The sequence below is a fragment of the Thalia democratica genome, chromosome 9 (genome assembly GCF_965202585.1).
Source record: "Thalia democratica chromosome 9, ktThaDemo2.hap1.1, whole genome shotgun sequence".
Taxonomy (NCBI): domain Eukaryota; kingdom Metazoa; phylum Chordata; class Thaliacea; order Salpida; family Salpidae; genus Thalia; species Thalia democratica.
The window spans coordinates 3166814-3189774 of NC_139173.1; the positions used below are offsets into that span (position 1 = coordinate 3166814).

General features: G+C 24.3%; 1 protein-coding gene across 2 annotated transcripts in view; it reads left to right on the top strand.

The window, feature by feature from the left end:
• Positions 1 to 3814: 3814 nt before the first annotated feature.
• The window catches only part of LOC145843937 (vitamin D3 receptor-like), a 49619-nt gene continuing 30472 nt past the window's right edge, over positions 3815 to 22961 (top strand). For both annotated transcript variants that reach the window (XM_082951217.1, XM_082951216.1), the window contains exons 1-8: positions 3815 to 3954; positions 5619 to 5801; positions 8997 to 9063; positions 9541 to 9699; positions 11045 to 11307; positions 11622 to 11817; positions 12612 to 12742; positions 16579 to 16757. In XM_082951217.1, the coding sequence (XP_082807343.1) occupies positions 3876 to 3954; positions 5619 to 5801; positions 8997 to 9063; positions 9541 to 9699; positions 11045 to 11307; positions 11622 to 11817; positions 12612 to 12742; positions 16579 to 16757 (1257 nt within the window). In that variant the 5' untranslated portion in view covers positions 3815 to 3875. The remainder of the gene's footprint in view (positions 3955 to 5618; positions 5802 to 8996; positions 9064 to 9540; positions 9700 to 11044; positions 11308 to 11621; positions 11818 to 12611; positions 12743 to 16578; positions 16758 to 22961) is intronic.

Consider the following 22961-nt stretch of genomic DNA (forward strand, 5'->3'; position numbering starts at 1 on the left):
AACAGAAACTAATTAATTCAAAATGTTTACCTGTAGATTGCCAGTTTTTTTTTTTAAATCTTCAATTTTGAAAAAAGTCTGAAGAGTTTTTAATAAAACTTTTTAAAAACTGTTATTTATGTATTTAGAACAAATTAGTACTAATAAAAATAATTTATAATAATTTTTATAATTTAAAAAATTGTTTACATGTATAATTTTTTTAGTGACTAGCTATTATAATACTTGATGCATTTAAAGGTTTTTAAAAAATACAACTTTTATTTTTTATCTCGTTTATATATATATTTATATGATTGTTATAAAATTATTTTAATGATTTTATATTTAAAAGTTATAAATCTGAACGAAAACAATAAGAAAAATACAAAGAAAATGTACTTTTCATAAGGACATGAAAAAATTACAGTTGTCTTACAAATAATCTAACCTGAATATCCAAAATCTTTAGCTTGACAATAAATTAAATTTAGTACTTATAAACAGAAGTCTGTTTATTTTTTGCATCCTTTTTAAAATTATATTTTGTTTATTGCCAAAACAAAACTATATAAGTATATTTTAAAAATCTTCAAAGCAAATAAAACACTATTTAAATTTCAGTAAAACGCTTTATTTTGCTAAATTATTTAATCTTATTAGCAAGTCTTAATCTTGGTTTATGGTTTTCACAGTTATTATTTTTAACACGTTTCACAAAATGCTTTAATTAGTTAAACACGACTTTATTTTATTAAACAATTCAATTAAACATTATTTTGAGTGGTGGTAATTTTTTTTTAACACGTTTTAATTATAGCTCGAAGCTATTTTCAATAAATTGCATTTTTTTCTTGCAATACTGATGTATTCAGCATATAAAAGTTATCAAATTATGGCATGATAAAATTATAAAATTCTTAAAAGTATATAACAATGTATCATACAACGTTTTTCACAAAATGTTTTATAGATAAATTCACCCACTTACTTTTGTTAAGGTTTTAATATTTTAAACCGTATTTAATTTTGTTATCAATATCATAGTTTAAATTATAACATTTTGGTATTAATTGGAAGATTATAATAAAAATTTATACTAACTACTTTAAGTAGAGTCATATGTTAGTGTTTTATGAAACAATATCACTATCTTTAATGTAGTGACTTTAATAAGTTAAAAAAACATTAATTGTTTTCATTTGCATCGTTTTTAATATTTTTGCGTTTAATAATAGTATTGATGATATTTTGCAAAAAATATTAATAATAGTTAAAAATTTTGTAAAATTTAATAAAAATTAATCAACTATTTATCTTTATTGTGATCTTTTATACATTTTAATCATGTTAAGTTTAAAATTTTGTTTGTCCAAAAAACTCTTAAGTATTAATATTCAAGTGCTTAAACTTTGCATACAATATGTTATTTTACATTTTTCAATATTATAAGTAGCATTCTAGGGATAACGTTTTGTTTTTATAAAACTATAATAATTAAACTATTAACTTCAGGGGTCTGAATTTTGCGCCCTTCATTCAAGTCTTAACTCTAAAGTAAAATTTACAATAAGTTTTTCGGTGACCTGGGTTTATATTCTACAGCTTTTACAATATAGGAATTAATTTTTAGTTTTGAGATGATTAGTAAATCACATTAAATTTTTACTTACTATTTTTAACATTGACATTATAGTAGCTGTATATCAAAAGCTTCCTTATTGTTTTTATAAAGTTATAAGTAGATGTGTGATTGTTTAAATTTAAGGTTTTATAGATAATTACTTTTTTTGATTTGACAGTTTTTGATTCAAAAAGGATGCTTTTAAGTGCTGCTTTACTGTAGTAAAATAGTATTATATTATGATATATGAAATAACAATTCTTTGTTTCAATACTTCCTTATAGTTTTTTTTGGATACTTTATAAATACTTTTAGTACTAAAACTTTACAATTTGATAAATTTCACAAAATGTATTTGTAAATAAATTATAACTAAAAGTTTCAGAACAGTCAATCTCAATATGCTCCGATTTTACGCTCATAACTTTTTAAGTACTGTAGTTGTTAAATTTTATGTAATATTAATGTAGTTTGTATAAATAAAAGATTAGTTTTAAAATTTATGAAGCTTTTCAGAGAAAGTTTTAAAAGAAAAATAAATATGCAGCAATATTTTAGACATATGAATAATCTTTTGTTTTAAAGTTATGTGTTTTACAGTTATCTTTAATAAAACTTTAATACTCTTTTTTTTAAAAACCACCTTTTCAATTCCTCTTCAAAGTTTTAGTATAGTTTAAAAATAAGCTTATGATAAACTCATAAAATTTAAAAAATTGAAATGTTTTTAATTTGAAAAATGTTTATATATTTAACTTTACACCTTATAAACACTTTTGGTTATATTAATAAGACTCTTTAATTCATCCCTGTACAGTTTGCAATTTTAAGTGCTTCTGGTATTTGAGAAATTTAAGTTTATTATTGTTTTCAAGTGTTTAAAAGTGCGAAAAGTACACAAATCACATTGTATTTTGTAGAGTCAAATCATTTCAAGTTTTAATGCTTAGTTAATGCACAAGCTAAAACATGATGTTAAGGCTTGAAAACTTGAAATTTTTAACTTAATATAAATTTAAATTTCAAATGTGCAGTTTTGATCAATACTGTTTTAAACTTAGGAGTGAATAATGAAAAAGTTCTTAAGTTTTATAACATACTTTTGAAATTTAAAAGTTGCTTAAAGTTTTGTAAGTGACTAATTGAAACTAATATGCTTATAAATAAAAATAAAAATTTGAATTACAGTGATTTTTATTTCATGTTTAGATTTTGGCTTGCAAAGTTTGAATTGTTTTTGTAAAATCAGCTTATGTAAAAATTTTTTTTTTCAATTTAAACAATAGTAATTATAGACTTTTAAGAGAATCACTATAGTAAGGTTTGTACAAGTTATTAAAGTTGTAAGTTTTAGAAAGGGTTTTAATTATTAAAATTGCTAACGGATGTTTTAAAAACACAAGCATAAATTTTTAATCTGTATTTTTTTTTCTCTAACAGATTGAGACTGCAAAATAGTTTTCAAACCACCAACTACTTTTTTAAGAGTTATTAAAGTGAAATATTATGATGTAAAAGTTTTATTGGTTGCTTTTAACATTTTGTTCTTACCTTCAAATTTTTTTTTACTAAAAAAAAATTCATTTAAATTTCAAAATCTCTACTAGTTTAATTAGTACATGTTTCATTAGCTTTTATTTCTAAATTTGAATATTTAAGATTATACTTATGTAATGTATTATTTTTAGTTTATCAATGTTGTAGCAAATACTTACAATTAGTTATTTTAATAAAACGTAAAAAATAATATCAATGTTGCATAGCAGTACAAATTTTAATTAAATTACTAATAGGTTTAATTAGCACCAAACCAATCTATAAATATCTTGAAGGCAAGTAGCTGATGGTTAAATTTTTGTTGTTAATGAACTACACTTTTGTAGCTTAAATTAGGATTTAGGGCTGTTAATATACAAATGATTAGTATAAAGAACAACTTTGAAATGTCAGGTAAACATGGAAAATAAAGAAATGCAATTGTGTTGCATAAGTTATTCAACTTTTTCAGATGAACTAAATATTTTTTTAAAAGAAGTATTAGACCATATGCTTGAAACTTTTTACTTAAAAAAAAAAATGTGCTTTATAAATTATTTTGACATGCAGATATTATTATTTTCCAATCAAAACATCTCACATTTACTAAAAAATTATAACTTATGCTTCAAATTTGTTGCTCAAAAGCATTACAAAACTTTTTAATACATTTTCAGCTTGTAGATAATATTGTTATTAAATAAATGCAACAAACAAATACTATTTTCATTTTATAATGAAAATAAGTGATTGCCCCACAATAGAAAACAACACGACTTCAAACCATTTCAACATTGTCAACCAGAATCAGCTTGGTTTGTTTGTTTGTTTGTTTAATTTAATATGTTTTTGGTTTTACTAATGTTTATATTATTTTAACAATTTATAAAATGTCAACTTTTATATAGGTGGCCTATGTGTTTCAAGTTCAATAGTACCAAATTTTTATTTATTTTTACTAAAGAAGTAATTTTCATGCTTTATTCTTTTATGCACAAGTATTGTAAGTGCATAGATATGAAGTCAAAAGTTCATACAAAACTTGAAAAAATTTAAACGCAAATTTAAACGTAAAAGTTTAGCAAAATATTTGTTTGTCATTCGCCGCATTGTCTTGCAACAAAATGCATGGCACAAAACGTCACCAAAAATAACTTGAATTAAAAACAATGAAGTTTTTCATGACAATTTTGTTTGCGGAAGAATGAATTTTAAGTTTGCTCAATATCATTATTTTATTGTTTGATGTCTTTCATAGCGTTATTCATAATTTTGTGTTATTGTTTGAGGAAATTGAAATTTCCTATATAAAGGCTGAAAATTCTCATTGTTTTAGTATGTTAAAAGTTAAGTTGAAGTGCGTCTAGTTTGTTAAAACACTGTTGACTGAATTTGTTTTAAATATAATCTTTTAACTGTATAAGTAGTTTTTTCATAGCTGATTCTTTAATATTAGTTGCTTAGGTATTATTTATAAATTTCCATAAGTTATATAGTTTTTGAAGGTTTCATTTTTCATTAATTCTGATAGTATAATTTTTTGTTTTTTAGCTGCTTAACTATAAATATACAGGTTTTTGAGCGGATATCTTTGTTTAAAAACCGAAAAAATTGACATAATATTTGTAGAAAATTGAGGAATTTTGAAATATTCTAATAAATTTGTTTCATACTTTTATTGTAGTTTATTTTAAACTTATCTTCAATATGGACACTTCTTGGTTGTCTGATATGTTGAAATCACAAGATGACACAAATAAGGATATCAAGGCCTTACATATCAGTGTGACCCAACGTCAGCCTTTAACTAATCTGGATGATGAATTTGACGTTGACAGGTTACTTGACAACATGGTTGTTGAGTGGAATGATGATTGGGCTTCAATTAAAGAGTATATTGATTTTGATGCTGAAAAAGCTATAAACCAAATGGTTGATGAAAAAAAGGAAAAGGAAAGACAGTCTTTAATTGATTTGAAAAACACTCTTAAATCTGATGGAGTACTAGAACCAGTGGCTAAACTTTTTAGTTGGTATTTAATTGTATGTGATTGAAAAACTTTTCTGATTGTGCCACCTATCATACTTAGCTGAATCCTTTAAACTTTTATATACCCTAAACTTTTTGATACTTATCTAATGAGAGCTATGAATTACAAAAATGTAATTAAAATATAAATAAATTAGGTTGTAATTGGAAAGTACTTAAGTTAAACTATGCCAGTTTTAGTTAGTAAGTTAAGTTACTTTTATTTGGAACATTATGTAAAAAATAAAATACAATAAATTTTTGTATATAAAGTATATTTAAAATTAAAAAACTTTAGGAAAGATAAAAGGTGGGGGCTCATTTTTGCAGTTACAAATAACAGTTTACAATTTCGTAATTAGATAGTAAAAATGTTATTAAGAAATTAATTTAGTTCAAAACAGTGGTAAAAAAAGCCACTGCTGGTAATTATTTTCAAATAAATTTTAGCAGGAATGAACTTTGACCAGCGACCCGCCTCGCTCACAATTGGACCACAGTTCATCACCGTGTCCCCTCCTAATGGTGAAAATTCAAAATACATGGCCGTGGCGCCACCTAATGGGGAAAACCCAATGAAGAGAAAGGCTCAGGACCACAGCCAGGACCAGAACGTTAAGAAACCTTCTAATGGTTGGTTTTTGGTTTTATTAGTGATAAAATAAATTTAAAAATTGTAAATCTAGCATTGGTTGGTTTTTTATTTAGTTAAATTGAAGCATAGAGTTGCAAAAAAGTTGATAGCATAAGTAGATATTTAAACAAGCAGCAGAAATAAATAGAATTAGTTAAACGTAGAAGCACTATTTGAGCTGCATGGTTGTCATGATTTTCTATTGTGAGGGTAGTGCTGTTTTAACATGTTGTTGGATGCTTTACATGTAGGGTGATATTGACCTTTTAACTCAGAATGTGACAATATTTTTAAACAAGGTGCCTTCTGAGACAAAACATTTAAATTCAACAAAAATTATTTCCACATTTGTTGCTAAATTTTAAAAATTAGTGTTCTGCTTTTAATAAAACATAACTGTATAGAGTATCAAAAATTATTCAGTTCAATGAGTAGAAAAACTAAGTGAATGTTTTAAGGTTTATTTAGTTACTTCCAAATAACTTGTCTAAAAAGTTAACAAACTATACAAATATTTTAACAATGCTTATGTGGACTGAGTTTTGAATAAAATGATTTTAAGATATTTATGAGATGACCAAGAGTTTTTTGAAAATTTCACCAAAGTTTACATGTTTAAGTTATAACTATGGTGTAAATAAAAAGGGAAACTTTTTTACAGGGAAACTTAAAATTGAATTTGTTTAAAAAGTATGCATCAGATATTACTGCAGCTTTTTGAAGTTCTAGCTCTACTAGTGGGTACTTATTTCTTAAACTTTTAGTTATGCTAACACTTCTTTGCAAATTCTATCACATACACAACAAAAAAAGGATTTCCTTTGTTCAATAATTAGTTCTGCAACCTTACAATAACCAGATTACTTGCTGGAAAGATGCTGATAGTTTTATTTGTAATTTACAGTCTTAATGTGAAAGTTTTAAATTGATTTAAATGACCATCTATAAATATTTGGTTCCATTTAATTTTGTTTAACTTTTCTTAAAAATTGGTTGATTTCCAAATTAGAATTTATTTCTTGTTTGAAAAGTGTATAAATTTTAAAGTGCATTTATTTTTTTTGATATAAGTATTTTTCATGAATCTATTAGTAAAAATACGTATTACTGTTGGCATAATTAAGGTTTTAATGAAGAATTTAAAATTTTTACAAAAATTGACTTGAAAAATAATTTCTTTTATTTAATTTTTTCTTAACAAATTTGAATGTAAACCTAAAAATTAAAAAAAAAAGAAAAAAAAATATTTTAGAAGTATAATGGTTTGATATATGTTTATAAGTTTTTATAATTAATTTTATTAAAGTTAAATGTGTTTAAAAAATCTTCAAGAAATTTGATGATTCATAAATAAAATTAAGTTTTCAAATAATCTAAATTATATATATTGTAAGTTAAAGCACATAGTTTTAATTGGTTAATAGAAATTTAATAAAATAGTTTTTTAAGTAAACCTATAAATTTTTGCTGTACAAATTAAAAAATGGTTTAAGACATCATATATAAATATGATATTTTCTGATATGTTAGTCAAATTTATAATTTAAAACGACAGTTTAACAAAATTTTGGCAAAATATAAAGTTGTGTAATAAAAATCTAAATCAGATATTAAAATAAAAAGTAATTCTGCAACTAGCTAATTAGTTTACCTAATTATGTAGAAAGTTTTATAAAAGAAGTTCTAACATCGACAATTAAATTATAAGAAAAAGTTACTTTATTATAAGCAAAACTCAGAATTTGTTTAACACATATTATTTAAACTATCTAACTAATACTAAGATAATAAATATTCAAAAACTAACCATTGTTACAGGGATTATTTAGAAATTGTTTGAATAAAGTTCTATAATCCTATAAAAGTACAATAGTTTGCAAGTTTAAGTGTTTAAATTTTTTTATTATGATAAATAATTGGAATATTTTAACAATTGTGTTAAAATTTTAATTTTTTCAAAAGTATATTTGGTTAAAATAAGTTGTTATTACTATGAAGTTATTTTATACACCAAAAACATGAAAAAAGGTCAAAAAGAAAGTCATCAAGTTTAACCAAATGGAAAAATAAATAAACAAATTTACAACCTGTTTCAAAATATTTACTACATTCAAATAACAAACAAAACTTACAAAACCTCAAGTAGAAACTGTTATTATGTAACTTTCAAATGCTTATTCCCAAAGGAAAGGATTTTCTTGGCTTAACTAATTACTGACCTGGTTTTAAATTTTAACTGTTTCCACATTTGCCGTTCTAAAGTTACTTTTTGATAATCATGAAATAAACCTTGACTGATGATTTAAAAGGTAAACAATAAAAATAAAAACTAGGCTTCCTACTGTCTTAGATTCAAAACAAATCAATAAACTTAAATAAAAAAATTGATTTAACATTTAAGTTTATTTTCGTTGTAAACTCTTTGATTCTTTGTACAACTAGTTTATGTAATTTCATTATAAGATTCAAATACAAAAATAAACTTCAATTTCGCAGGCGGGTTTCAATCACCTTTTTTTTAAATTAATTATTTGTTAGTTGTATCTTATATTCTAATAAAGTGTAGTGACCAATTTGCTTTGATTCCAAAATTAAATTAGAAATAAAAAAAGTTTTTTGGCATTTGTATTATTTATTGTCGTTTACAACTTCGTGGTAAATGAAAATAAGTTTATTTTATGTTATATATAGAATAAGAACTGTAACAATTCAAATTTAATAACTGTTTTTTTATTAATTTGCAAAACAAAAAAAAAACAATTATAATTATTATCTTAACTCAATATAGAATTTTAAATGTCATGACTCTGATTTTAATTTCAAACAAAGTTTTTGTACTAAGTGAGTTGTTTAACAATAAATGTGTTGTTTGCACAATTTGATAGCAAATAAATACTTCAGTTTCGTAGGAACTGTTACAACTGAAATTACTAAAACAGAATTAATTTAATTTAAATTACTTGATAGTAAACAAACTGGTAATTTCTATTCATTTCAATTTATATTAACTCAAATAACTTTATACACACTTTTTACTCTTAACCTTTTAAAAACATGTTTTCGCTCCACACATATCAAATTTGTGTGGAATCAATTTGTATGCTGTTTTTATTACTGAAAGTTCAAGGCCACTTTCATTAAACACTTTAAAAAATATTCTTGTATATTGGTGATATCAAAATATTTATTTTCAGATCAATTTTCTGCATATTTCCCACAAATTGACAACAACAATAATGGAAATCAACAATTAATACCCAAGTTAGTATTTAGTTTATTTTTAACATTTTTTTATTGATTGTGATAATGTGTACTACTTATTACTGCAAAGTTTAATTTAACAAATTTTTTTAAAGATTAAAGTAAAAAGAATGATTATGTTACTGTTGTTTAACTTTTAAGAAAAAGCGGATTTTTTTTTATTACTCATAAAAATAAGATAAAAAAAGTTGTAAAATAATATTAAACTCAAAATTCAAAGCTTGTGATTGAAGTAAACAAATAAAACATTTTTTTACCTCTGTCTTAAGTAGTTTACCGAACTACAAAAAAAAAAACGCTCAAAATTCTTGGTCTAAGGACTTGGTGCACAAAAAAACATTTCGGTTATCGAGTCGCACACCACTTTTATTGTGTTGTCCAGGACATATATAATAAAAATTACAAGTTTAAATCTTGTAAATCATATATTCCGTAGTTCAGTAGATAGAAAGTAAATGTTTAACACAATTGTAACAGAACTCCAACGTACAAACTTCCCACTAGTTGCTCGGAACAAATACAAATAGCCAACCAGCAAATCCACCACAGTTTCGAGAACTTCAACGGGGTTATAATCAAGGAGGAGCCGAGTTACCCCAACATCGTGTTTCAAAACACAAGTTCACCCTTGAACAGGTTTTTCAAATAAATAGTTTAATTATATAAACTGATTATTTTATCATGTGTATAAGTAAAAAAAAATTACAGGAAAATTTATTTATTACGAAGGTTTAGTTTTGTTTCTGAAAAGTTGCTGTATTGAATTTGCAAACTATATATTTTTTACGAAAACACTTGATTACTATTTTAAATTATGACTCATAAAGTTTTATTTTGATAAATCTTTTCATTGAACAGGTAGGTGCTGATTTTATGCACCTTTTATGATTTATTATTATTATACTATTATTTGTCTTAACTGAAAAATATTTCTAAATCTATGTTTTATTATAAATCCAGTTATATTTTAATTTATAATAACTAATTTGTTTAAATCTAGTATTGTAAAACAATTATTTTATACCTTGTCGTGAATAAATGGTTCCAATGTATAAAATATTTTTTTTAGAGAACAAGATAAGTATTAAGTTTTTTATTAAAATGATTTAATATGTTTCTGACCATAGTTACTATAAAAGCTTTTATGTACAAAAGTGTATCTTAAATTGCAAAAAAAAATTAGTTTTAGATACAGTTTTAGAAAATTAGAAGTTTAATCTAAATATGTTTTTTTTCTTAAGTCATAATATAATCGATAAAGTTTTATTGTATTAAATCAGATAAACATAATTTTACTAAGGTTATAAGTTAGATAAGCTTTTTGAAATAAACTTAAAGTTGTTTAATTGTTTTTTGAACATTGTTAAACTTGTTTATTAACATTAACTAAAAATATGTCAAATATTTTGCAATAATTGAATAACAACTGACTAAACAAGTTTTAGAATAAACAAACTTTTAAGTTTTATGTTAAAGTCCTTGAAAAAGACCACAAAATTTTAAGCAAATTGTTCAAGTAAATATATATCTCATAAAATTTAGATTGCTGGTAAGATAATGATTAAATAAAAAAGGTTATTTTATTTGAACATCTAATTTTAGTTTAAACATTTTTTGGTAAAAAGTTATTTTACATTAAAGCTACTAATTTATAATACAAATCTACTGAGAGTAAACTTCGAACAACTTTGATGTGGTTTAATATAAAATTTGTTGTAATTACAAACGGAAAAGTTTAATAACTTTTAGAGAATACGTGGTTTAATTTTTTTCTTAAATCTAAGCCTGTATTTTTTATTTTGAAGCTTTCTTTTTTTTCTTAAAAATTTGTTTTTATCAATTAATTTTATTTTTTGATATTTTTAGATAGTTAGTGGCTATTCGAGTATGATCTGAGTTTATTATTTTTATATAATTGTTTAAATAGTGTAATTTTAATACTATATTAAGAACATATTTTTATTATTAATATTTTTCACAGAAACATACAACTTCGCACGAGCCCCGTCGGACAATCCATTGTGACGTCACAACACCACAGAGGCTCAGCGTTCCAGCAGACCTACGACGTCATAAACTCGTCGCCCCAGTCCTCTATAGGGTATCCCCCTTCGGTGCAGCAATTGTACGGGTATTCCCCCCACCAGCAACAAGGGGAGTTCCCTGGCAACGCGTCCCCACAACAACAGGGGTTTCCCCAACAACAAGGGGTTCAGCTGCAAGAACAACCCTCAACCTCAACAGGTGTGACGTTATAATATAATTTTTATATTTTAAGTACATATATAACTTGCTTTATTTGTGATAAAATGTACTACAAATAAAAATAAGTTTCTTTGATATTCAGCTGGTATATATTTTCATTGTGATGTCATATTTTAAGTTACAAACTTTTGAATTTTTTACATCTTTGTATCAAACAATAACAAATGTTATATTAATGCTGTCAACATTAAATAACACAAGGACAAGAATACCTCTAATATATTATATTTCTGAATAAAAAGTGATAAATAAAATGTCTCAATATAATTTTCATCCCAGCATGTAACAAATAGGTAAGAAGACGCGCAGAAAGAAAGTGACGGCGAAGAGAAGCAGAAAATCGAGGTCATCAACAACGTCTTCGTCTAATGATTCTAGAAACGTGCAGGATGATGATGATTCTTGGAAAATTTGCGGAGTTTGCAACGACAAAGCTACCGGATACCACTTCAACGCCATGACCTGCGAGGGGTGCAAGGGATTTTTCCGGTTATTTATTGAATTTATTTTATTATAAAAGATATTTCATGGGAAACGTTTGATATGGTCATGTAAATTATAAGGGTAATTTTTATGGTGCGCTCTGATAAAATCATACACGTTTAGAACCTACTACAGTTGATTAAAATAGTTTTTCAATTTGCCAAGCATAGATTGTTACATAAACTTATTTCAATACTTTTAATAATATCTCTGTCTTATAGATGTATGGTATAAAGTTTGACTAGTATTCAAAAATATAAAACTTTTATTAGTTTTCACTAAAGTTTTTACTAACCATAAGCTGATAACTTATAATTTTTTTCAAAAGATTTAAATAACTCTACAACATCATTCATATAACCAATTTATTAAATTAAAAAAACAACTTCTTCAAATTTAATCCTTTTGCTACGATTTGAAAATGGATTAAAAACTTAATTAACCTGACATTTGTTTTTAAGTTATTTTGGTATTTACAGAAATAAAAAATACAGTCCCCTTTTATTACTAATGTATAATTAATAATTTGGTTGTAAAGTGTAAGTTGTTGCAGTCTTACTAGTTGCCCCCTTTGCCCCATAACCTAAGAAAATCGATCAGTAAGGGGCAACATCGCTTCTTTAGGAAACCCTGCGTTTTATATGACCCCAAACATTCATCATACGTTTAACTAAAGGTTCTAAACTCTTTTCCCAAACACTCTTTCATTCAATCGTAGTATCAAGAATATTGGTTAGACATAATGAGTTATTCATTTGTGCAGAGTTTTCTGTAACCTCTAATGTAATTTCTTAATACAGCCGTAGCATCAAGAACGCAAAGAAGTTTGTGTGCCTCAACAACAACGAGTGCACCATTGATAAGGAGCAGCGCAAGCATTGCCAAGCTTGCAGGTTGAGATTGTGCTTCAAAATCGGCATGAAAAGAGAATGTAAGTTCCATATATATTCTATTATGACTGGTTTAATAAAAAATAAAGAAATATTAACACATTATTGTTGATAAAATTCAGTAAAACTTGTTATAAAGTCAAGTATTGAAAAAATTTAATTATTTTATACAACATCTTATTTATACAATTATCAAAATCGGCATGAAAAGAGAATGTAAGTTATATATATATATGGATAAGTTTAAGTAACTTTTTTTATGAAATAAAATATTAAGAGTAATCTTAAACATTCTGTTATGATTGGTATAATAAAAAAGTAAAAAAATTTTAACATATTATTGTTGATAAAATTCAGTAAAACTTGTTATAAAATCAAGTATTAAAAGAAATTTGATTATCTTATACAACAGTAAAATAATTAGTTTAAATCTAATGCTGATATGACCAATAAAAATAAACATTTAATGTAATTTAAATTATATAATTTAAGTAATACATAATAATTATCTGTAACGCAGTTAAATATGTAATAGAAAGTTTGCAGGATAAAATTCTAATTAGTTTAAAACATGATACTTTATTACTAACAATTTTTCAAAGATAAGTTCTTATAAAATTAGTTAATATAAAAATTGCACATATAGTTACATCATTCTTTAATGTTAATACTCCATCAATAATTTCAAGTAATTTAATTATCACTGAATGTGCAAGAGTAGCGTAATTGACATTTAAAAATATTTTCTACAACATCATACTTGACAGCAAACATTGACTAAAGCTCAAAAAAATATTGGAGAATTTCATAATTGACATATAAATGTTTTCGCAAAAAACACAAATACCAAAATAATTAATTTAAACATTTAAAAATCACCTTTGCAAAAGTAATTTTGAAGTCAAATTAAAGTTTTGTCCACGTCAATTAAACATCAGTTTAATTTTTAAATTTAAAATTCAACAAAACCAATTGACCTCTGCTGTATGAGTCAATATTTGTTCTTTCGTAATTACAAAAATATTGAATAGTTTTGAAGTTACGCAAACTTTTGTGAGTCTAATGTGATGTTTTTGTTGCTTCAGGCAGTTTTATTTGTAAATATGAATTAAAAAGTTGGGCTGGGTTTTTAAAACATCACTTTTTAACACCTCGTTGTTATGAAATCTACTTTACTTGAAAAAGTGTGAACTGTTAAACACACAATAAGTATGATACTTTCAAGTCACGTGTTTAAGAAAGTTTGGTTTTTGAATAAAAACACCTGTTGAAAAACATTTAACTTCTTAAAAAGGTTGAAATCTTTTTGTGGTTTACAAACTCACAGGTTTTAATGATTTTATTTTTGTTTTTTGAGTGAAGTTGTTTTTTTTGAATAAACATAAAATTTTTCTTAACTTATAAACACGTCAACAATTCACCTGTGTTTAAATTTCTTGGTTTTTCTTAAAAAGCCACCTCGTTTCAAGTCTCATAGTAATTATACTTTTGTAAACTTTTTATCTTTTTATGCTATTTTAAAGTTTTTAAAATAGAAAATCATGTATAGACAACAATGAATTTTCATGTCTATAAATAGAATTTATAATCTAAAAATCTTTTAAAAAGTTATAGACTACACTTTTCCGTGAAAAAATCACATGCAAGTAACTCTTTGTTTTTCAAGACTTAATATGGTCATAACACAAATGCATTAAACAAAAAAAATTTGAGAAAAAATTTTTGCTTGAGATCTCATGATTAAAATTATGCTGTAGAAATGCTTCAGACTCAGTTGTCCTTGTGGGTTTCGAGAAATTTTAGTGATTTTAACTCCATTATTATTCAACGCCAATTAAAAATTGTTGTTTACAAACAAATTTATAATAAATATTTGGGTTGGGTCATGGTCGCATGTCTTAAGTCTTGTGTTGAAGTGTATAATTTTTTTTTGATCACATATACTTGATCAAAAATGGTTTATTAGGTCAGTTATTAACACTTTTATATCAACAATATTATGTATTATCAATACAACTATTAGGTTACTTGTTGTAAGATAAAATATTTTTTTAGATTGAAATTAAAGGAAATCACAAACAAGTTGTGTTTATCTAACAGACAAAAAATTTAAATGTTTTTAAAACATGTGACCGGGTTCCGTTTAAAAAAAGTCTTATGATTTCTTAAAAACTTCAAGACTATTTTATTTTGAATTATTCCAAGAAAATACTCTTTCATATGTTTTTATTATAACAAAATTGAAATGAAACTTAATACAGCTATTCTTGAAATTTAATAATTTATAAAGTTCAAAGATGAAATTTAGTTTGTATTTTAAACTACATATCATCAATAGAAAGTATGTAGTTATATAATGAGCATGATTATTCATAGAATAATAAAGTGGTCCTGTATAACTATTTAAAACCTGCATAAAAATTTGCAGTAGTTATTAGACTAAAAAACATTACAATTAAAAATTAAACATAAACAGGTGTTAAATTACTTTTTAAAATAAAATAAACAAGTTTCCTTGTGAGTTTAAAAAGTTTCACTTTTGCAAATTATATATTTTTTTAAATTAAAGCAAAACAAATTAAATAACAACTGTAAACGAGTTTCTTTTCATACCCTAATAAAGTTATTAACATTTTTTCTAAGACCTGTAGTAATATAAAATGCAATAAATTAGATAAAAAGAGCAAAATTTAAATGAAAAAAGAAAAATAACAATATTTTTTTAGTAGTATTGAAATTAAAAAACAATAGTTTTACTTAAATCATCACTTAAAATGCAAATAAGTTACTTGAATGACTCATTGCAAGTAAAAAATTCGTGCTAAAACATCAACTCTTTACGACAATCTATTTATAAAAACATGCATTTAATTCTTTTTATAGACACAAAGTTGACAGGTTATATCATAAGCTCTGCAGAACAACCACTTTGATTTTATTTTAAGGAAATTAAACACGTTTTTAAGCACAAATTTGAAATAATCTGTATAAATAACCTTGAGTTTAGTATTTAACAAAAAGTCTTCTGTATTTTATTCCGGATATCTATTACTTAGTTTAATTAAGTTGTCGATATTTAGGTTAAAAGTTTATAAACACTAATTATATTTTTTTAAATGTTTTGGCAGTAACGTTAAATTAGAAAGAAAAATTGTTGATGGTATAAACGCAAAATGAAGTTTTTAATGTTTTAGGGACAGCTAAAAATAAGCTTTTCTTTATTAGTAAAACCTTTAAACTATTCTCTGTACATGATAAAACAACATCTGATATTCAAAAAATTGTTGCATTAACAAGTGTGAGACTACTAAATCAGTTTATAAAATAATTATTTTCATAAAATGTTCTAATAATTACAAAAACAAGAACAAAATTATTATAACAACCAAACAAAGTAGCAACCAATTAAAAACTTACAAGTGTTAAAACGTAGGTGATGACCCTAAAACCACAGAATTAGTTTCATGTATGAATTTGTGATTGTGAGTGTGTGTTGAAAAAAAAAACTAAATTGATGTTAAGTTAAAATTTTCAAATTAACTTACTCGTATTTTTATGTGTCAATTATCATTAACAATTAATAATACAATTTTTAGTATATAACAAGCTAAATAAGAATCACAAAGTTGACTTACAAAAATGTATCAAATGTTTCAGTATTTACAGTAACAAAGATTAAATTCACTTTTAATAATGATGAAAAAATTGTAAAAATTAATTAAAATCAACAGGTTATCATGACAAAGAAACATAAATATTAAATATTTTAGTGAAAAAAGAAGTATCAAATTTAATTAAATCTGTTTACGATTAAATCTATTTACAGGCATTAAAAGAACGATTAAATTTATTTACAGTCGATTAAACATATTTACAGGTATCATGACGGAAAAGGAGATTGAGGAAAAGCGCCAGCTAGTGATGGCAAACCGCCAGAAGCGGGCATACCGCAAGTGGGCGCCAACAAAATATCCCGAGGGTGGCAGGGAGGAACTTAAAAATTTGACGAAAAGTTTCTGCGAGTCCAACGTGCTACCTGACGGCAAAGTTATCAGGGTTAGTCACTATATTTAAATAGAGTATTTTTACTAATAAGGTTTCTCGAATCCAATGTGCTATCCGTTGAAGAAAAGGTGTTATGGTGAGTCATATTGTTTAGGTTAAACACCAATTAATTAAATTATAAAGTTATATACTTGAAATGCGGACATGTACACTCATTTATGATATACAGTTAACTAGTTAAGTTCTAGATGAAAAACGGGTCAGGGTTAATTTTCTGATACTTAATTGTAGGAGTAAGGTACTGAGTCTAGGGTAATATCAAGAAAATAATTTTATTAAGAGGTTTACAAATGTTGCCTTTACTTTAACAGTAGTCTTTATAAAATATTTTAAGAAACAAATTAAAAAGTCTTGCAGTTTTTGGATATTGTATCATTACACCACAACTAAGGAAATAGTTTCAACAATAAAAGTCTTTTGGGAGTTAAAAACCTTAAAATAATCTTCAAGTAACGTTGAACTTTTTCAGAAAATCTCTAGTGATTATACTTAATAACTTTTTTTGTTAAAAACAGTTGTTTATTTACATGTGTTTATTTTTAATTTTGAAAGAAATATTAAATATAATAAAATTCATGGAAATCATGTAAAATAAACAAAGATAAATGCAAAAAGTTTATTGACACAATGCAACTGTTTTTACTTTACAATAAAAAAAAACTATATACAAATACTTATGACTTGCTTAAAAGCAAATAAAATAAGCAAATATCACAAGATCTAAAGGTTTTACTATATCACAAAATTAATTAATTGAAAACATGTATATGTGGATAAATATAATGTAGAAATTAAAAAGTTCTTAGGTATTTAATAAGTGGTAAACATTAAAAAATGTACTTAATTTGAGTAACTTTATCATTTATTTAAGTCAAAGTTACCTAAGACTTAAAAGTAAATAAAGTAAGTACGAATATAAGATTATTTATACGTATGTTTTATTTAATCATGTATATAACAGCTAACTTATTCCCATATATAAAGACTGTGTAACATACTGAATTTTAGTACTTATAAATACTCCTAACTCTATATTCACTTATACACATGTACATATAAATGTACTGTATACCACATTTAAATACTAACTAAATTTACACGTGTATTTAATATTTATACATGAAAATTTGTACTTATAACACAACATACATGTAGAACTGTTAACACTATAAACATGTAGCAATATGTACATAAGGTTTTGTGGGAATTTGTGAAATGTATTCCGTTGAACTCTGTCGTGTCATTGTGACGTCATAAACCCTGCCAGGTGAGATTATTACGTCACAGAGCTATGTGTAAAAGTTTGAACCAATCCCATAGTTCTAATAACTTTAAACCGAAATCAAGTCTAATCCGATAGTCTTATTATCGCGTATTTTGCCTACGTGTGATAATAGTAAGAATACTTAAAACTTGTAAATTAATTAATTTACGTAAATAAAGTATTGCATAAAATAAAAAACAAATCTTATGTAATTAATAAACACATGATGACAAATATACTTTGTACTTATTTAAGACAATATTTTTGTGTATTCAAATAGTTTAACCCTTTTAAGCAAATATCAAAAGCTTTCTGTTTTTCAAAATTTTTTCCAAACAAAATAGACACCACAGTGTGTAAATTGGAAAAGTTCGAATAAGTTCTTTCTAATTCAATAAACGTTGTTCATTTTTGATAAACGCTAAGTACTTCGAAGGTTTAATTAGTAAAAGCCGATGAAATATGTCTTATAATAAAAACTAAAACCAATTGAAAAAAAAAGTTTGCAAAATTAGAATATTGAAATCTAATAAATTATCTTATGTAAGTCATTTTATCAGTTTTCATTTGAATTTATGAAACACTTTGAGTAAAATAAAACATCACGAAAAACCAATTAATCCTCAAGGATTAAAATACTATCCAGGGCTAAGTTTGTAGAAAAGTTGCAATTTTCGAATTTTTCTGAATATTTTCCATTACAAATCAATACAGTTGAATCAATATTATTGTGTATTTGAAATATTCAATTTATTTAGTAAACAGAACCATCGATACAATTGTTTTGACCTGAGTGAGTCTAAAGTTGAAACCACAGCTATAGAATGCAGTTTAAACAAATTCGAATTTTCATAAATTACAGCTAGTTTTGCATCTTTTTTTAGATTATTTGTATTCAATCAATAATTTTGATGTTTTAATTTTGTAAATACCATAATTAAATGATTGAGTTGTCATATGTGGGTATATTTAAAAAAATCTAGGATTATAAAGCATGTAATAAACACCTGTTTTTCGAAATTCAAATAATTTTGTTTTTGTTTTTAAACTGTTTTTAAAAACAGTTTTTCTTGCGATAAATATTAAATTTGACGGGTATTAAAATACTAAAAGTATTTTGTTACAACAAATACTTTTAAAACTATATGTTGAGATTTATTATTTTCAGTCTATAGGACATGGTACAGTCAGAAGAAATAAATATTAACAAAATGTTCACTTAAAGGTTTCATATAGGAACAATCTTTGATTACAAGAATAAAATTAAAAAAAAAATCTGTTAAATTTTTTATGTATCATTGTTTATTAAAAATCCACACAAATGCAAATACCAGTGGCATGACTTCAGTTACAAAGTTAAAAATAGCCACAGCAAATAAAGTTTCGTAACTATTTGCCAGGGTTAAATTAGTTCTCACAAATTAGGTGATATTTCACATGTATATATTAAAAGAACAATTCACGATACGGAACTTGAAACGTCTTACGGTCCATCAAATATCCTAAACAAGTTCGGAACCAAATTGAACTTTTTTGCGTAGCATGCAATAAACGTTACAACTTTGAACTAGTTTTATCTTGAAAGTCTCACAGGGGGTCAACTTAGTTCTATAAAAATTAGGTTACACTTTATAACCAATTCACGTTTGAAGAATATTTTACGGAACTTTTAACGTCTCATTGTGCTTCAAAAATCCAAAACAAATCTGTAATCACCCGTAAAGACTAATATGATCTTTTTGCGTGAGTTGCAACAAATTTCAACTTTGGACCAGTTTTATTTGGAAAACAATATAAGTACTTGATAAACAATATATAGAGACGGTTGTTTGCTGAAATGCGGGAACTAAATACACAATAATATTTTCAAATACCTTGTTTAAACTTCAATAGTATTGAAAGCTGTTTTTTAAGAATTTTATTTGTTCTCTAGGAATTAAATAATTAGTATAATCTAAAGATTGATTAGTCTAAAATTTTATTGGTATTATTTTAAGGATCAGTTTTTAAAGTTTTGTAAAAACTAGGTAAAAGTTTCTTGTCATATTTAAAAAAATTCAAGTTGTTTTGTTTGGTTACTAAGACCCTTCAAATTTTATAAAGTTTATATAAAAATTTCGACTCTAGTGTTATTTAAATCAAAAGAGGAGCCAAAAAATGAGTTTTAAAAACTGAATTTGTTTATTAAACTTTGTTGACCCTATTACGTAAAATACGCGCCTTTATAATGTGGTTTCACATTGGACTTCAACAAATTGAAAACATGATGTGTTCGCGTTTATTTTTGTTAGTACTTAAAAACATTATTGTGTGGTATATTGTAATTGTTGTAGTTTCTATTTATTCAATATTATTTTAGAACATGATATAAATATTTTTATGTAGTATTAGACTAAAGAACAGCCTACATAAAGTAATTAATTATGATATTAAAGTATTTCCTTGTAAAGTTTTGAAACCATAAAATTACTTAATTAATTAAATTTTGTTACAATAAAGTTCTAATTATGTATTAGAAACTATAAACAAAAATATATACATTGTATATAAGGAAGTAGATGAATGTCAAGGAAGTAAAAATACTTAACATCTATTTAATATTTTTTATTAAAACGTATGAATTTTTGCCAAAAATAAAAATAAACTGTTTAAATAGTACATTTTTATTTTCTTCAAAAGTATTAGTTTAATTTATAACTTTGAAATATGTGATAGAAGTAACAGAACATTTTGAGTCATCTTTACATATCAAATTAAAGAAAAATTTTTGATGATGGCTTTGTTAATTTTTGTAGAAGTTTAAGAAAAAACGAAATTTTCACGCAAAAAGTATTACCTTTATTATTTTAATTTTATCAACGTTTCAAAAACAAATAACTTGAATATAATTAAACAAAATTAGCACACTTTGATCTATACTTTTTCAGATAATTTAATTAGATAACAACTACTGCTAGTAAATAGAGATCAAAGACAAATATAAAACACTTATAATTCTATTTATAAATAAAACAACTTGTTCAAATTTTTAACATGACAAAAAGTTTCAAACAAGACATTGTTTATGTCCGCATTAAACATAAAAAGTTTAGATAAATTTATTTTATATTTTCACATGTGATTACTTGACAAATTTTGGCACAATTAAATAACATACTAAATAAACGTATCTTGTGACAGGAATTATATTGCAATGTATTCGGGAAGTGAATTATATAAACATTTTATTTATTATTAGAATGAAAAAAAAACAATTGATTATTTTTATTATTTATTTAAGTAAAATAAATATAAACAAATTTATTAAAAATATTTTATTAAAATGCTTTACTTTTCCATGAAAAATAAAAATATTAATAACATACTAAAACATAATTACATTAATTAATACTTTTTATAGTTTATAAATATCCAAGCGTTTTTAGGAAGTTTGTTTACATTTTTTAATATGAATGTTTTTGTATTAAATTTTGAAATAAATCATTGTTTAAGTATTTAAAACTAAACATTATTGTGCATAAAAAAACAACTATATGATAAATAAAGAAACTTTATAAATAAGTTAGTGTTGAATTGAAGAAAAAAACTGTGAATCTAAGTTGTTTAGTTTAGGAAGTTTAAGTGACAAAGTTTAGGTGAATCAGTTCATCTGCATGATTTTAATTTAATAACTTCCTCACACAAAATTGACCTCCAGCACACATAAGTTCAAAATTTAAATGTTTTCAATTTCCTGCACATTAATATAAACATTCGAGTACTACAGTTGAATTTTGTTTATCTTTGTAATTCGATATAGCTCAGTTGGTTTGAATGAATCTTGTTTGTTTGTACAGCAGCGAGAATTATTATCTTTTCCTGTTTCATAAAGACTTTTGTTCAAATTTGAGAAAAAAATGAAGTTAATCTTTAAAGTAAATAAAAATTTGAAGTATTTGACCTTATTAGATACTTAAAATTATAACAAAAAAAATATTCTGTCAAAAGTACATATATAATTATATTTAAACGGCTTAATCTGCAATTAATTAATAAAACGTAAGTTTACTACAAAACACACAAAGAAGAAATATAAAACAACAGATAGTATTATAAAAAGCAACAGCTAGTAGTTAATGTGTAAAGTAATTTAAGATTTAAATTTAAAACGTTTCAACTTAGTTCAAAAGCATAAAAAACTTTGAAGAGCATAAAAACTTGATACTTGGATTTTATTTGAACTTGGAATATTTTCTTATCATATTCCTAGTAATATAGTGTGTATACTATCTGAAATATATATAGCAAGTAGGTGGTACCTAACTTACCTAAATAGTTGTTTACTTATATGACTAATACGTTTCACTTCATTAATTTTAAATAATTCTGTTTTACATCGTTTTCTGTATATGATTTTCCTGTTGGCATTTTTATTAGGTTCGAAATGTTTAGTTTAAAAGTAAAAAAATGTTTGCGGATTTGAATTAGTGTGAAATATGAACTGTTGAATGTTTATGGTGTTAGACTTTAAAAAAAAGTTGTATTTAATAATTGTGGAAACTAGGTTTCAGTTTAAATTTTAATGGTTCAAAATCCAACTTTAAAATACGTAATTTAGACATAACTTACTTTTTTAATTAGAAAAAACAGTAAAATGTTTAAGTTTTAATTAAAAATTTTGTATAAATTAAAAGTAAAATTTTGCAAGTAAAAATTGCATAATTTTACTAATTTTTTTTAACATATATTTATAGGTAAATGCATATAATATTCAGCTAAAAAATAAAGTTTAGCAATCAAGTTGTACTAAATAAACAAAACAATTTGAGCATGTAAAAGTATTCAATTCTAATTTGGTAAAATTACATAATACTCATTAAAAATTTCAGACATAATGTAATCAAAGGTAGTTGAGATTTGTTACAAATCAAAACCGTTGTAAAACATTAAGT